General features: G+C 37.4%; 3 protein-coding genes across 4 annotated transcripts; all 3 read right to left on the bottom strand.

The window, feature by feature from the left end:
• Window positions 1-8,076: 8,076 nt before the first annotated feature.
• LOC117569500 (damage-control phosphatase ARMT1) lies at window positions 8,077-9,701 on the bottom strand. Its single transcript, XM_034250684.2, has one exon. It carries the CDS (start codon window positions 9,551-9,553, stop codon window positions 8,135-8,137), a length of 1,419 nt encoding a protein of 472 aa, XP_034106575.2. The 5' UTR covers window positions 9,554-9,701; the 3' UTR covers window positions 8,077-8,134.
• A 394-nt stretch (window positions 9,702-10,095) lies between these two features.
• On the bottom strand, window positions 10,096-12,123 carry LOC117569499 (damage-control phosphatase ARMT1). The gene is made up of 5 exons (XM_034250683.2): window positions 11,728-12,123; window positions 11,499-11,604; window positions 11,332-11,428; window positions 10,403-11,269; window positions 10,096-10,336 (listed from the first exon to the last, which is right to left on the bottom strand). Exons 1-5 carry the CDS (start codon window positions 11,940-11,942, stop codon window positions 10,185-10,187), a joined length of 1,437 nt encoding a protein of 478 aa, XP_034106574.1. The 5' UTR covers window positions 11,943-12,123; the 3' UTR covers window positions 10,096-10,184.
• Window positions 12,124-12,455: 332 nt separating this feature from the next.
• Window positions 12,456-14,254, bottom strand: LOC117567941 (damage-control phosphatase ARMT1). 2 transcript variants are annotated; one of them, XM_034248235.2, is made up of 4 exons: window positions 13,831-14,254; window positions 13,663-13,779; window positions 12,888-13,608; window positions 12,456-12,825 (listed from the first exon to the last, which is right to left on the bottom strand). In XM_034248235.2, exons 1-4 carry the CDS (start codon window positions 14,102-14,104, stop codon window positions 12,516-12,518), a joined length of 1,422 nt encoding a protein of 473 aa, XP_034104126.1. In that variant the 5' UTR covers window positions 14,105-14,254; the 3' UTR covers window positions 12,456-12,515. The 2 variants fall into 2 exon arrangements, with proteins under 2 accessions (XP_034104126.1, XP_034104127.1); XM_034248236.1 differs by having other exon boundaries at window positions 13,663-13,759; window positions 13,826-14,251.
• Window positions 14,255-14,324: the final 70 nt, after the last annotated feature.

Genomic DNA, 14,324 nt, shown 5'->3' with positions numbered 1-14,324 from the left:
TTTCTATTGTTTTCTGTAACAGCAATTGATAAGACTTGAAAATTGAATTGTTTAAAACACCGCTGCCAAAATCTTATTGAAAAACAACGATGGCAAAAGGCGGGACAAGTAACGAGGAATATTCTACACATAGTTACCATATAAGATATGGCCTTAGAGCATATTTTTCTACCATTCATACTTGATAATTCTAGTTAATAAACATACCAACATATAGACTATTCGAGTACTGCGTACCACTTACATACTATACATAAAATATAATATGAAATATAGTAACTACTATGTTATATAGCGACTTACACAGCCTACCATTTAAATGTTAAGAGCATTACTAATAAAACCGACAATAGGCCTACTAATATTATAAATATGAAAACAAACGTATTTCTTTTCAATGGAATTTCAGATTTTGATTTGTGCTCTATAGTTGAGATATTTCTGATAAACTATAGAAACATTTTACAGTGAATTGCTACTAATTGATAATACCTTTTCGATCTATGTGTGCCGGGTATTATGTCTGCAGCACTATCAAAATTGTTCATATCAGTTTGCAAGGTTCGAACCCGCTGATAAAATGACCAAAAGTAACAGGCGAACAGCATTAAAAGAAGGTCTCAGCAACAGAGCTGCTCAGCCAAATCCTCAAAAACCATTTTTGAGTGATAACATAAACACACGAAGGCACTATGGATACATATATTGTAGCTACCTGAATGATGGAACAGTGCTACAACTACAAAATTGTTAGATAATATAATATAACTATTTATATTGCACGTTTTATTTCATGTCTATTACATTATTGTTTAAATTATAAATACATAAAGAATACATTTACCTTATCCAATATTCAATATTTAGTTAAATGTTTGAACTGTGAACTCAAATATTTCCACTCAAGATAATCACAAAGTCACTCAAAGGACATTTCTATGAGCAGCTGCTCATCCTGTTCGCCAGGTAGTTTAACTGTAATTCCAGGTACCAAAAGGTCGCTTCGACATACACACAAAGAAACCCGAAACAGACACACATTTTAGTGATATGATTTATGTACTTAGAGCTCTACTGATATTGTGTGTAATATTTGCTTTGAGCGAATTTACAGGAAAATTGGGAAGCGACCCTTATACAAATTGCATGAGTGACAATTTTTGGAAAATGTTATTTCAACGAGTTTGTAATGTTTTGAGTCGTTCTCTCATTTATGTTCCCCTGGTACTTTTTGCGATTTTATCAGTCATGATAGCATGCGACTTATTAAATTTTAGGACATCATTTCAAATTAATATTTCTTGCGTTTTATATATTATGATTTAAAAACTATTTTGGAATAACAATGAAAAGGAATCATAAAAGATCATACAATTGTCTCTATATTGTCAACAAGCTATTATCACATCCTTATCTACAGCTCTGTAATCAGTTGTAAACAGGTGATAACGATTTAACTTACAATATAAGCTTAAAATATATGGAAAATGAGTGGAAATAGTTTTTTATATTCTTCTTAAACTGTATAAAAATGTTCCGCATATCTATTCCCGAGTTTTCAGAGCTAACTGTATATAACTCATATAGAGTGATATCATAACTTTAATATTTTTAGAGTAATTTATTTGAAAAGAATATGCCTTTAAATTCACAGAATACAGGGTCTTGTTTTGACTGCCAGTTGGATGACCGCCTTCTCCCCCCGCATCATCCAGTGAGGATCATCTTCGGTCAACCAATCCACAGTACACAGAGGCATTCCCGAGTAGATATCCGATTTGATAACGCGCAGAGCACAAATGCTGGTGGGTATAAAACCGCCCAAGCAATCCCGGAATGGAGTCGTTAAAATTGCGATTGATGTCGTCCAGGAGTTTGCGATAATTCAGGTCTCTTTTGAATATGACAAGAGTGCTAAAGCTGAGTTCAACTGTAATAAAATGTAATATGTTCGTAGTCAAGTTCATACTAGCAGCACGTCAGTGCTCTTCTGTTGTGAAATTGTTAATGTTCTTTTATTGAAATAATTCGGTTAGCTTAGCCTAAATACATAATGGTGGAATGCCACTGCGTAGAAGAGCAGCTGCATATATTTATCTTATATACTATGTTCGGGAGAGAGAGTCTTATGGGCATATATGTTATATATATTGCAAGCAGTCAGAGTGGGAATGCTGACTTAGCTTGAATGCTGTCTTAGCGTGCAGCAGAAGTGGGTGATCGTATTTCAAGTCCACTTGAGTTTGCTTATTTAAGCAATACAACTTAGAGTTGCTGTTTAGTCTTTGGTACAGTGTACCCTCGATATATGCACATACCACACCTCCCTCCTTTTGAAAACAACGTTATGAAGTGAAGTTATTATTATTATTTATTATTTTCTATTATACTGGTATTATGTGTATTTGATATTAATGAATTAAAATGATTGATGATATTGAGTTTTAGATGAATAAAAGGGAATCCAAAAAAAAAATTTTTTATAATTATTAAAATTCAAACATATTTATGTCTTTATCTTTTTTTTTTTTTTTTTTGGCTGATCAGACCGTTTTTTTTTTTTTTTTTTTGGTTTTTTGGCCTATCTTTATGTACTACCTGTTGTTTCTTATTTCGTATTTTAATAGTTATGTTGTCACTTAATCCTATATCTAATATGTACGTCGTAAGGACCTTCGTATCTATTATCTAAATAATGACCTGTTTCATTTTTAAGCAATACTTTATCTCCTATTTTTAAATCAAAATTATTTGTCTGGGTAATCTGCCAAATATTAGTTCATATGGGAAATAGTCATGAACTATCGAAACAATAAGTGAATTATGGTAACCAAATGTCTTAATCACTTTTGTCAACTGATATATATGAACGTATATATTCATTGAAAGTTCGGTGGCTTCTTTATATTGTTCCTAAAATTTGATGATGGTGAGCGCTAGATGTTAGATTTTCTATATGCATATATTTGCATAATTCGTTTATAAGTGAATTTTTGTATTCTGTACCTTGATCCGTAATGAACGTCTTCATTGGACCGTACTTCAATATAAATGATTCGAATATAGCCTTTGCAACTGTTTGAGCACTTTTATTCGGTGTTGGAATAGTGACTAAAAACTTAGTTAGATCGCATATGATTGTAACTGCATACTCATTTTCGTCTTCCGATTTCGGTAATGGACCAATTGTATCAATTAAAACGGTATCAAATGCTGTTGCTGGCGTTGGTGTCAATGTTAATGGTGTTTTGGTATGTATTGTTGTTTTGGCTTGTTGGCAATTTAAACAAGTCTTTACATACTTTGATATTGTCTTGCGTCATTTGTGGCCAATAATAAAATCTTTTGATTTTTAACTGGGTTCGCGCAATACCAGTGTGGCCTCCTTCTATAGGATCATCATGGAATTTTGTCAAAATTTCCTTAATTTGAGCTTCGTCGTTTTTTTTTCTATAATTATCACCTTGTGTAGAATAGCTAGTTCTAGTTTTTCGAGTACTCGATTGCCCTTTGTTATACCCGCTACCCATAGGGTAGAAGGGTATTATAACTTTGTGCCGGCAGAAAATGTATGTAACAGGTAGAACGAGGAATCTCCGACCCTATAAAGTATATATATTCTTGATCAGCGTCAACAGCCGAGACGATCTAGCCATGTCCGTCTGTCCGTCTGTGTGTCTGTGTGTCTGTGTGTCTGTCCGTCCGTCCGTGTGAACACCTAGATCTCAGAGACTATAAGAGATAGAGCTATAATTTTTTTTCGATAGCATTTGTTATGTTTGCACGCAGATCAAGTTTGTTTGAAATTTTTCCCACGCCCACTTCCGCCCCCGCAAATCAAAAAAATCGAATAACAAGCGTAATTTTAAAGCTAGAGTTGCAAATATACATAATAATAACTATAGTAGTTATGATTCCTGAAAATTTGGTTGCGATCAGATAAAAATTGTCGAAGTTATTAAATAAATTCTTTTGTATGGGCAAAAACGTCTACTTACTAGGGGTCTTAGTTCCTTTGGCTGACATATATTTTGAATGCGGTACTGTATCGATATACCACATATACAATTTGGTATATTTTTAGTATTTTTGCAGTATATTCTGTATATTTTGAGAATAATACCGCAAAATATATTGCTTTTATTCAAAATGGGTAGCGGTTATCTCACAGTCGAGTACACTCGACTGTAGCTTTCTTACTTGTTTTAAATTCATTTAGTGATACAAATTCAAATATTTGTTCACTTGGTGATATTCGCACTTTTGTTATTTTATGCATTCCGGCTTTTGAAATAAGCCCTTAAATGAATTGATTTAGATCAAATGTTTCATTAGAATACAAGTCATTAACATCAAAGCGTGAAACAATTGATTTTCCTCGTTTTAATAAACACTTGTGTTTATCTATTTTGATTAAAACATGTTTCTTCATGTCATTATTTTTATTTAGTGTTCTGACCCATGTTTCTTCTTTGCAGGAATTTCCCTGTTCAGCTTTTTATCTAGTAGTTACTTTTAATATTTCTCTATTAATTGTTTTTAATTCATTTATTGTTATGCGTGACAAGGCGTCCGCAATATGGTTATCTTTCCTCTTGAGATATACTCTTCTAAGTCCAGCCTCATGTGAGTGAGTTTGGAACTCGGATTTTTCATAGAGAATAGATATGACAATGGTCTATGATCGCTTTTTACCATGAAATGCTTGCCATATATGTATGGTCGAAAATGATTTATGGCCCAATGAATGGCCGCTAATTCTTGTTCTGTAGTGGACTTATTACTTTCACCTTGAGTGAACATTCTTGAAGCGTATGCCACTAGAAGTTGTTGACCATTGTGGTCTTGTGTAAGTACCGCTCCGCATGCGTGTTTACTAGCATCGTTATGTTATGCAAAATTCTTTGCTGAAATCTGGGTACTGCAATATTTATATAATTTATCAAAAGCTTTTGCTAGATTTAGCCATTCCATGTATGTACATTCAGGATGTTCTAGTACTACATGAAATTCATGTGTATGTACATTCAGGATGTTCTAGTACCACATGAATTTCATGTAGTACTAGAACATCCTGAATGTACATACATGGAATGACTAAATCTAGCAAAAGCCATAAACAATATTAGAGATGCTTTTGATAAATCATATAAATGCATCAACAAAAACGCTCTGATAAAAACTCAGACACTTATTTATCACATAAAGGTATTCATAACGCAATACAACGCGTTACAAAACCTTATATTAAAATACAGAGAAAAACTCACTGAAGAACATAAAGCTCAATGCTTAAAAGTTCTCAGTTCATTCGGTAAAAGACTACATAATACTAGTGTTAGACACAGTATTATAATAGAAGTACCAGCCGAAATATCCAAAATAGCGGAATTCGACGAGAGCCAGCTAAAAGAACTGGACGAGTCACAACCGCAAGAGGATTTGGATATCGAAAGCGATATCGAATCCATAGAAGAGATAAAGACAAATATATTACAATCTGCTACCATAAACATGGCCAATACAGTGGAAGCTCAGAGAGCATACCTTAAACAGGGTATCCGCCACAATACCTGAATTCGATGGTAAGAAACTCCATCTAAACAGGTTTGTGACAGCATTAAAGTTGACGGATCTAACTAAAGGAGATCAGGAAGCTTCAGCCGTAGAGGTCATCAAGACCAAAATTATTGGACCATTGACGTATAAAGTCGAACATGTGACATCAATACAAGCAATAATTAACATATTGCAGGCAAACGTAAAAGGCAAATCACCTGACGTTATAAAAACCAAGTTAATGAATGCCCAACAAAAAGGCAAAACCGCGCCCCAGTACTCTACCGAAATAGACAACATGCGTAAGCAGCTCGAAGCAGCTTACATAGACGGCGGATTAGACGCCGATAATTCGGACAAATTCGCGACAAAAGAATCGATATCGGCAATGATCAAAAACTGTGCCAATGAGTCACTCAAAATGATCTTAATAGCGGGTACATTTAGTACATTCAATGATGCAATGGAAAAATATATACATTGCAGTACAGAAATGACCGTCAATTTTAACACAGTCTTATTCTACAATGGGAATAATAGACGAGGTAATTATAATGCCAACTATCGCGGTAAAGGCAGAAATAATTACAACCAGAATGATAACCAAGGTTATAACAATAATAATAGAGGTCGCGGAAGCTATCGCGGAAACTAACCGAAGGGGTAACCAAAGCCAAAATAACAATCAAAATCAAAATGTCAATATCAACCGAAATGTGCCTAACGTACAATCGGAAAACAGCCAAACCCCCTTAAGCAATCAGCAGTAAAGGTGTTTAAATTGAAAGCGATGTAATCGCACCTGTACCCCTGTGGTATGGTCTGTACTATGACCATCACGTACGATAGTATTTTTTTATTTTTATATTTTTTCTAAATCGTTGGCTCGACCCAACGATCTCTTATGAAGAAGATATATCTTCAGTACTAGGTTAAGGGCTGATATTATTACTAAAATCAAAAGTAGCACGTACAGTGCATCTAAGTGTGGAATTGTATCCACGACTTCTACTGTATTTATAACATTTGCGGTTTTATCATCCGCTTTTGACTGGGTGCCCCCCATTGTAAAAAAAATTTTAGTTAAAGATTAAGACATAGATATATCTTGAATAATTGACAATTATTATCTTCTTTTTTTTTTGGTTTATGTTAAAACTCTATACCATTTCCCTAATTAATGAATGAATTCATTATACATAAATTGCAAATTAGCAAATTTACAATGTTTTCTACTTATACTCGTATTAAGTTTAAGACTGAGTATAATGTGTTAGTTGTGAATATGGGCCCTAGTAAGTTAGTAATTGTTGTTTTTTGTTGTTGCAGCGGAAACCGCATTGGCCACATTAATAATATTGGGGCGGTTGGGGCTATGGCCTTTTAAAGCAGCTCGCTCACCGCGAAGTTGAGTGTTGAGGGCTGCAAGGCGCTCCTTGAAACGCTGTCGGTCTTCCTCGTTGGTTGCCGTCTTCAGCAACTCGATGTTCAGTCTTCTTAAGCCGAGCAATTTTACCCGGCAGCCACCTCGCTTCTCCTTAGGTGGCTGCTCCCTCGCTGCTGTCCGTGCCTTGTATTTCTCTATGGTCAAGGGCTTTGCTCCCGCGGCTGGATGTGCCTCTATTGCCTCTTTAAGGCTTGGCAGGTCCCTTTGCTCGACAGGAGCAGGGTGTTGAAACGTCGGCCTGGTGGTCATTCGCTATTGTAGCTTCTTGGATTTCTTTTGTAGCTCGTCTGCTACTCCTTCGTTGCTATAGTGTGCGGATGTGCACACCATAGTTTTCTTAACTTTTTTTTTCACTTGACTCGACTACGTTATATAGTTTTTATGGACTGCACGACTTTTGTTTGTTTGATGTTTTAACATATGATTTGTGTATTGTGTATTTTCATCATTTCACTGCACCAAGACAATTGTTGAATTAATAAACGTTAATATCATTATTTGTCTTTTGATTATATCGCCATTATTTTTGTTGTTGTTTGTTTTGTTTTAAAAAAACGATCCGAAGAGCCTTAGCTCTTTTGTTACGGTCACCATGTAATAAAATGTAATATGTTCGTAGCCAAGTTCATAGAAGCAGCACGTCAGTGCTCTTCTGTTGTCAAATTGTTAATGCTCTTTTATTGAAATAATGCGGTTGGCTTAGCCTAAGTACATAATAGTGGAATGCCATGAAGAGCAGCTGCATATATATTATATACTATGTTCGGGAGAGAGAGTCTTATGGGCATATATATATATATTGAATGCTGACTTAGCTTGAATGCTGTCTTAGCGTGCAGCAGAAGTGGGTGATCGTATTTCACGTCCACTTGAGTTTGCTTATTTAAGCAATACAACTTAGTGTTGCTGTTTAGTTATTGGTACAGTGTATTCTCGATATATGCACATACTACATTACAATATAAGTGTGGAAATAGTTTTTTATATTCTTCTTATACTATATACAAATGTTTCTGAGTCTTCAGAGCTAACTGTATATAACTCATATCTTCCCTCTTTTAATATAGAGTGAAATCATAACTTTAATATTCTTAGAGTAATTTATTTGAACAGAATATGGCCTAAAATTCAGGGACTTGTTTTGACTGCCAGTTGGATGACCGCCTTCTCCCCCCGCATCATCCAGTGAGGATCATCTTCGGTCAACCAATCCACAGTACACAGAGGCATCCCGGAGTAGATATCCGATTTGATAACGCGCAGAGCACAAATGCTGGTGGGTATAAAACCGCCAAAGCAATCCCGGAATGGAGTCGTTGAACTGCGATTGATGTCATCTAGGAGTTTGCGATAATTCAGGTCTCCTTTGAATATGACAAGAGTGCTAAAGCTGAGTTCAACGTACAAGCAGGGAGACAGTTGACGCATGGAACTGAAGCCAGTTGGCTTTGTCCAGAAATCGTTGATGCTGCACAGCTCCAAGCGTTGATTACGCAGAAGAGATCGCATCTTATGGCCAAAGGCGGAAAGTTCGACCAAATTATTGCGCAAGAAGCTGTTCAGCATCCAGTGAAAGTCAGCTGCTGTGACATCGGACACAAACCAGGGAATGGACTTCACATGGAAGCGCACCTTCTGGGCCAGACCCGTTTCGAGAATATACTCGGCCAGCAGAAGATCAGAAAAGAGCTCAAAGGCAGCATTGTCGAAGACGATGTCGATAACAATAGGCTGTCTAGACGTTTGTTTATTCTCTGAGAGAAGATGCCACACATCCATGGACTGATCTATTATTAAATCCTTGTCGTATTCGTCGATCAATTGTAACATTTCATCATTCGGTGGATCGGCTGTGTTCGACAGATCACAACGATTGCTCCAAAGAGATAGTTTCAGCATTAGCTGAAAGTTCATCTGGTTAAGTGGCAGTCCACGAGTGGCAATCACAATATTATTCATGAGATTAGCTAGTCCTTGTGCTGTATTGAATTTAATCGGAGAAAAGTAATCAAAGTTCCTAAGAGTTTCTGCGCGTCTAAAAGCCGCCCAAATGCGTCGATAGAGATAACATTCGGCAAAAAGCCAAGTCGAGGTGAACCACTGATTCTTCTCGCGATTAGCCAGCCTCTTGATAGCCACATTCCATTCCTTGGCATCGGGCTCCTGGTCGTAGAACAACTTAAACGGACTATTCTGCAGTATTTCCGTACGCAAGATGCTCAAGCTCCAAATGACACGTCGCAGATCGTAGCGTGCATAATCACCACAGCGCTTCATGATCCATTCCTCGTTCTCTCTCATGCTGTGGATCAGCTCGTGGATCATGTGTGGAGAACGAGTCCGAAATGTTTTGTAGGCGTGGCTGTGATAGAACTTGGCACTCAAAGGCTCATTCAGGGCTGGATAAAGAACAAGTATGTTTTGCTTTTCCACAAAATCCTCCAGTTTATTGTGTACGACAGTTTCCAATGTGGTCCATGAGGATTCATATGTATTGTTGGAACTTAAACTGGTCCAGGACTCTATAGTTCGTATGGCCACCGACATGGTTTCCGCCTCTACAAATCTCAACTCAACTTAAAAATAACCTACGTAACTTGTAATTTTGACAGCATTGTCAACTACTTAAAATGTAATTTTTATACCCGCTACCCAAAGGGTAATTTTGAAGCTAGAGCGGCGAATATATGTACATACAATACATGCAACAATAACTATAGTCTATAGTCTGTATGGTTTCGAAAAATTTGGTTGCTATCATTTAAGAAATTCTTCCGTATAGGGAAATCACCTGCTTACTACAGATCTTAGTAGCTTTGATTGACAATTTGGTATATTTTGTAATCAATCGTATATTTTTAATGCAGTACTATATCAATATACCAATTAAAGCCTTTGATACATTTTAATACCGCCTCTTTTGCTTTAATTCGAAATGGGTAGCGGGTATCTCAGAGTCTAGCACGCTCGACTTTCGTACTTGTTGAAATCTAACTAGAAACTAGCAAATAAATAGATGTACTCTATAAACAAGAAATCGCTTTAAAGCTTAACAAGTTTCATTTAATCCAATTGCACTTAACAAGTGATAAAATTTAACAACAGAGAAAACTAGCACAACAATAATTTTATACATAAAATTGCAAACTATTAATTAGTCTAATGTTTTGGTGAATCTCTATTTGCTGGCAAATTGAATGAGTCCGTATTCTCCAGTGAGCATCCATTCCTTATTCTTAGCAAACAATTGCTGTGACAATCCCTGTGGCAGTCCGCACACCAAATCCGCTTTAATAGTGCGCAAAGTGCAGAGATTCGAGGGCTTAAAACCTGCATTAGGAATGAATTTCAATATATCAAGCTGAATTGCAAGATTGTAGCACAAATAAAACTCACCACGCAAGCAGGTATCAAAGGATTCGGTGTCATTCCAGCTGTAGTCTCCCAACAACTTGCGATAGTTCAGATCTCCCTTGAATATGACCAGCTGAGCCTGTGACAAACGCTCATAGAGCGGCGCATTAACCTCCGCCATGCGATAGAACTCATAGGGACTGGTCCAGAAATGCTCCAAGGGCGCTAATTCAAATTTACCCTCATCCGTGAGACGCTTCAGCTTCTTGCCCAATTCACTAAGCAGTGGATCAGCTTGATCGGCAAGAAACTGGAGTGTCCAATGGTAATCATGGCTCATCACATCCGAGATGAACCAAGGAATGGCCTTGACGTTGAAACGCACCTTCTTCGCCAATCCCTTGTCGATAATGTACTCGGCTAATATGAGATCCGTGTACAGTTCATAGCCGGCGTTGTCGCAAATAATCTCGACGATTCCCTCGCCATTGGCACTGTGCAGTGACTGCCAAATGGCATTTGTATTATCCACCAGCAGATTGTCATCTAGCTCTTTGACCAAATCGAGAGCATCTCCCGTGGGCTTGATCTGTTTGCCCGATGTTATCGACAGATCACAACGATTGCCCCAAAGATTCAACTTCAGCAGCTGCTGGAAAGTGGCTGCATTGCTCTCACTGCTACGTGTGCCTCGCGCTACAGCTAACATGGCATCCAGACTAAGTTGGGCAGCGGTTTGTTTCTGCTTGCTGAAGTAATCATAGCTGGCCAGATATTTCGATGTCAGGAAGATGGAGGAGACTTTGCGATACATGTAGCACTCGGCATAGAGCCAACAAGCTCGGAAGTAGGTGCGTTGCTGTTGCGGCAACTGTTCCAAGAATGCATTCCACACTGCAGTGTCGCTACCTAAGAAATTGTGGATTTAGTAGATGCCGCAACATGTGTTCCACAATCCCCACACACATTACCATTGTCCGTAAAAGCCAACAAATTTCCATTTTGTAGAATATTCAAACGCAGTTCTCGAATTTCATTTACTGTTTGTTCAATATCGCTGGTAACATCCTGTAAAGTGCAATTGATTGATTGATTCAGTTATTATGCAATGCAAGGCGAATGCAAATAACAAACTTACCGCACCGTGTACTGTCAGCAATTCGTCCTTGTCCTTGGCCAAAGAGTTGGCAATTGTTTCCAATGTTGATGGCAGGCGAACGCGAAACGTGTAATACGCAAAGCTCCTATGAAGCGAATGGGGTCATATTAGAGGTCAGGCAATCAAATTGCATCAACAGCACACACACAACATATGAATTGTAAGACACACGTGCGTCTGTCTATATCTATATATAGCCAATACTCACTGCTTATATAGGGCCGCTAGCAGCGTATGCGGAGGCGTCTCGCTATCAATAATTCCATTCTTCACATCGAAATCTGCGTCATCTTGTGTTAAGCTCATGTTCCTTAATATTCCTTGATGACTTCTGGGTTCTGTTATGTTCAATTCTGCACTTGTTGTTTGTTGACAGAGAAGTAAATGCAGCAACAACGGCAGCAACACAAAACGTTCATTCATCTAGTTATGCACGCAATCAGCTTGGCGCGTCAGAGATGCGCGTATGGAAAGTTACTGGCGGCCAGAGTGACCGCAAGCTCAATTTATAAATATACTAAATATTATTTGAACTGCTCAAAAGTACCACAATATTATAACAATTATACATTTTAATTTATTTTAATTTCACAATTTTTAACCAAGTAACTGCCCTTAACCCCTGTGAATGTTGATTAGTGACAACTATATTTGAAATTATTAAAACCATGCTATAAAAGTGATATGAAAATATCGAAAAGAAGACAAAATTATTATCTTTATCGATAGCTTTTTAAAAGTATCGAAAGCTCATATAACGAACAAATTTAAATGTAATCAAATTAAACCAATTTGTGTTTATGACATTAGCATTTTAATTTGTTTACTACATTCCATAATTAACCACATCATATGTGCAAGCGCCATTTCAAATAGTAATTAAATGCGTTTATTATCCAGGTCATCCTACTCCAAAATAAACTTTTGAATTCGAAATTAGTTTAACAGATGTTTATTTTTGGTTTGATTTTGGTGATATTCATGATATTTTGTATATTAATAGCCATATTCACGAGAGCCATCCACATACTGAATGAGACCATAGCTACAAGAAGACATCCATTGCGGTTCCTGTTTCAACAAATCATCACAGACGCCCGCTCGAAGGCCACAAATCACCTCAGATTTTATTATGCGCAGAGCACACAAATTACTGGGAATAAAGCCACCTAAGCACGTCTTAATATCCTGTGAAGATTCCCAGCACACGTCACTCAACAGCTTGCGATAGTTCAAGTCTCCTTTAAATATTATTAGCTTCGAACGCTGCAGATTTGTGTACAATTCTGGCTCCAATGAGCGCATGCTGCAAGGCAAAACACATTTATCAAGATTAATACGACAATTTAAGTGACAAATCGAACTAACCGATGAAAGGCATTGGGCGACGTCCAAAAATATGAAGCGGCTGCCAATTCGAATTTGCCCTCTTTGTAAAATTCCAAGAACTTTTGTCCCAAAAGACTAATAATGTAATCTGCATGATTGCTCAGATACTCCAGGGTGAAGTGAAAGTCGCGTGCTGTCGCATTGGATACGAAGCCAGGATGTGCCTTAACATGAAAACACACCTTATCCGCCATTCCCTTCTCGATGATGTACTCGGCCAAGAGGAAATCGTTAAATAACTCATACCCAGCACTATCCAGAACAATATCAACTTGATGTCTATTGCTCTTGTTGCACAAACAATTCCAAATATCTGTTGCATTATTCGCGATTATATAATCATCTAAAGTTGTGAAATCCTCGAGCACGTGCATATTGAAGATGTGTGCACCATTGTCCTCAAGATCATTGCGATTGCTCCACAAATTATATTTCAACAATTCGCTAAACATCTCAAGGTTGTTTTCAGTGCGACGTGTGTATTTGGATAGTGAGAGAATTGCATCCTGGCTCCTGATAAGTGAATGCTCCTTAATTTTGGCAAAAAAGTCAAACTCTTTCAGAAAGATGCTGTTCTCCACGAAGGAGTGAAGTTTGCGGTACATATAGGACTGAGTATGCATCCAGCAGGCCCTGTAAAATGTGCGACCGTCCTCTGGCAAGTGAGTTATGAAATTATTCCACTGTTCACGATCGGGTTCTAAAAATGATTGATTTAAGTCAGCATAGATCTTTCAATAATTTAAAAACTTACCATCGCCGTTAAATTGTTGAAATGGTTTGTCCGTTTGAAGCTCATACTTCAGTCTCGATATCAAGCCGATGATAATCTTCAGCTCCTCACGGGAGTTCTGTACAAAATTGTTTGGCGCTATAGACCAAAATTAAGACGAAAAGTGTCATAACTGTTTACGAACCTCACCGAATTGTGTGACTAACTCGTTCTTTTCCTTTGTTATGGAATCTATTACTTTTGTGAGCACCACCGGCAATTCATTCTGTAGTGTTGAGTAGGCGTAACTCCGTTTAAATTGGCCAGACATGAAGGCATTGAGCGGGGTCTGGATGTCGACAATATTGTATTTCGCATCGAAGTCCGTCTTGAACACCTTTGCCAAATTCTGGCCATCATTTTTGTTGCCCGTCGCCTGAACTGGGGAAACTGCCGAGGGATTCTCTTCTCCTTCGGGATCCATCTTCTTGTTATATTGTAATTTTGAATTATTTGTGCATATTAAAACACTAACAAAAGTATCTTGAACACTTCAGCCGCCTACTTTATAGTTTAAGCCATTTAAAGACGGAATAAACTCAATAGATCTTTTTATTTATATACATTACTTCTTTAAGTGGGCGTAATGTGACCAAAGCCGCAGCATAAGGTGCATGGTATGCTGTTAATGTAAAATCTACAAT

The sequence above is a fragment of the Drosophila albomicans genome, chromosome 3 (genome assembly GCF_009650485.2).
Source record: "Drosophila albomicans strain 15112-1751.03 chromosome 3, ASM965048v2, whole genome shotgun sequence".
In the NCBI taxonomy this organism is placed as follows: domain Eukaryota; kingdom Metazoa; phylum Arthropoda; class Insecta; order Diptera; family Drosophilidae; genus Drosophila; species Drosophila albomicans.
This window is presented reverse-complemented; position numbering and strand designations above follow the sequence as displayed.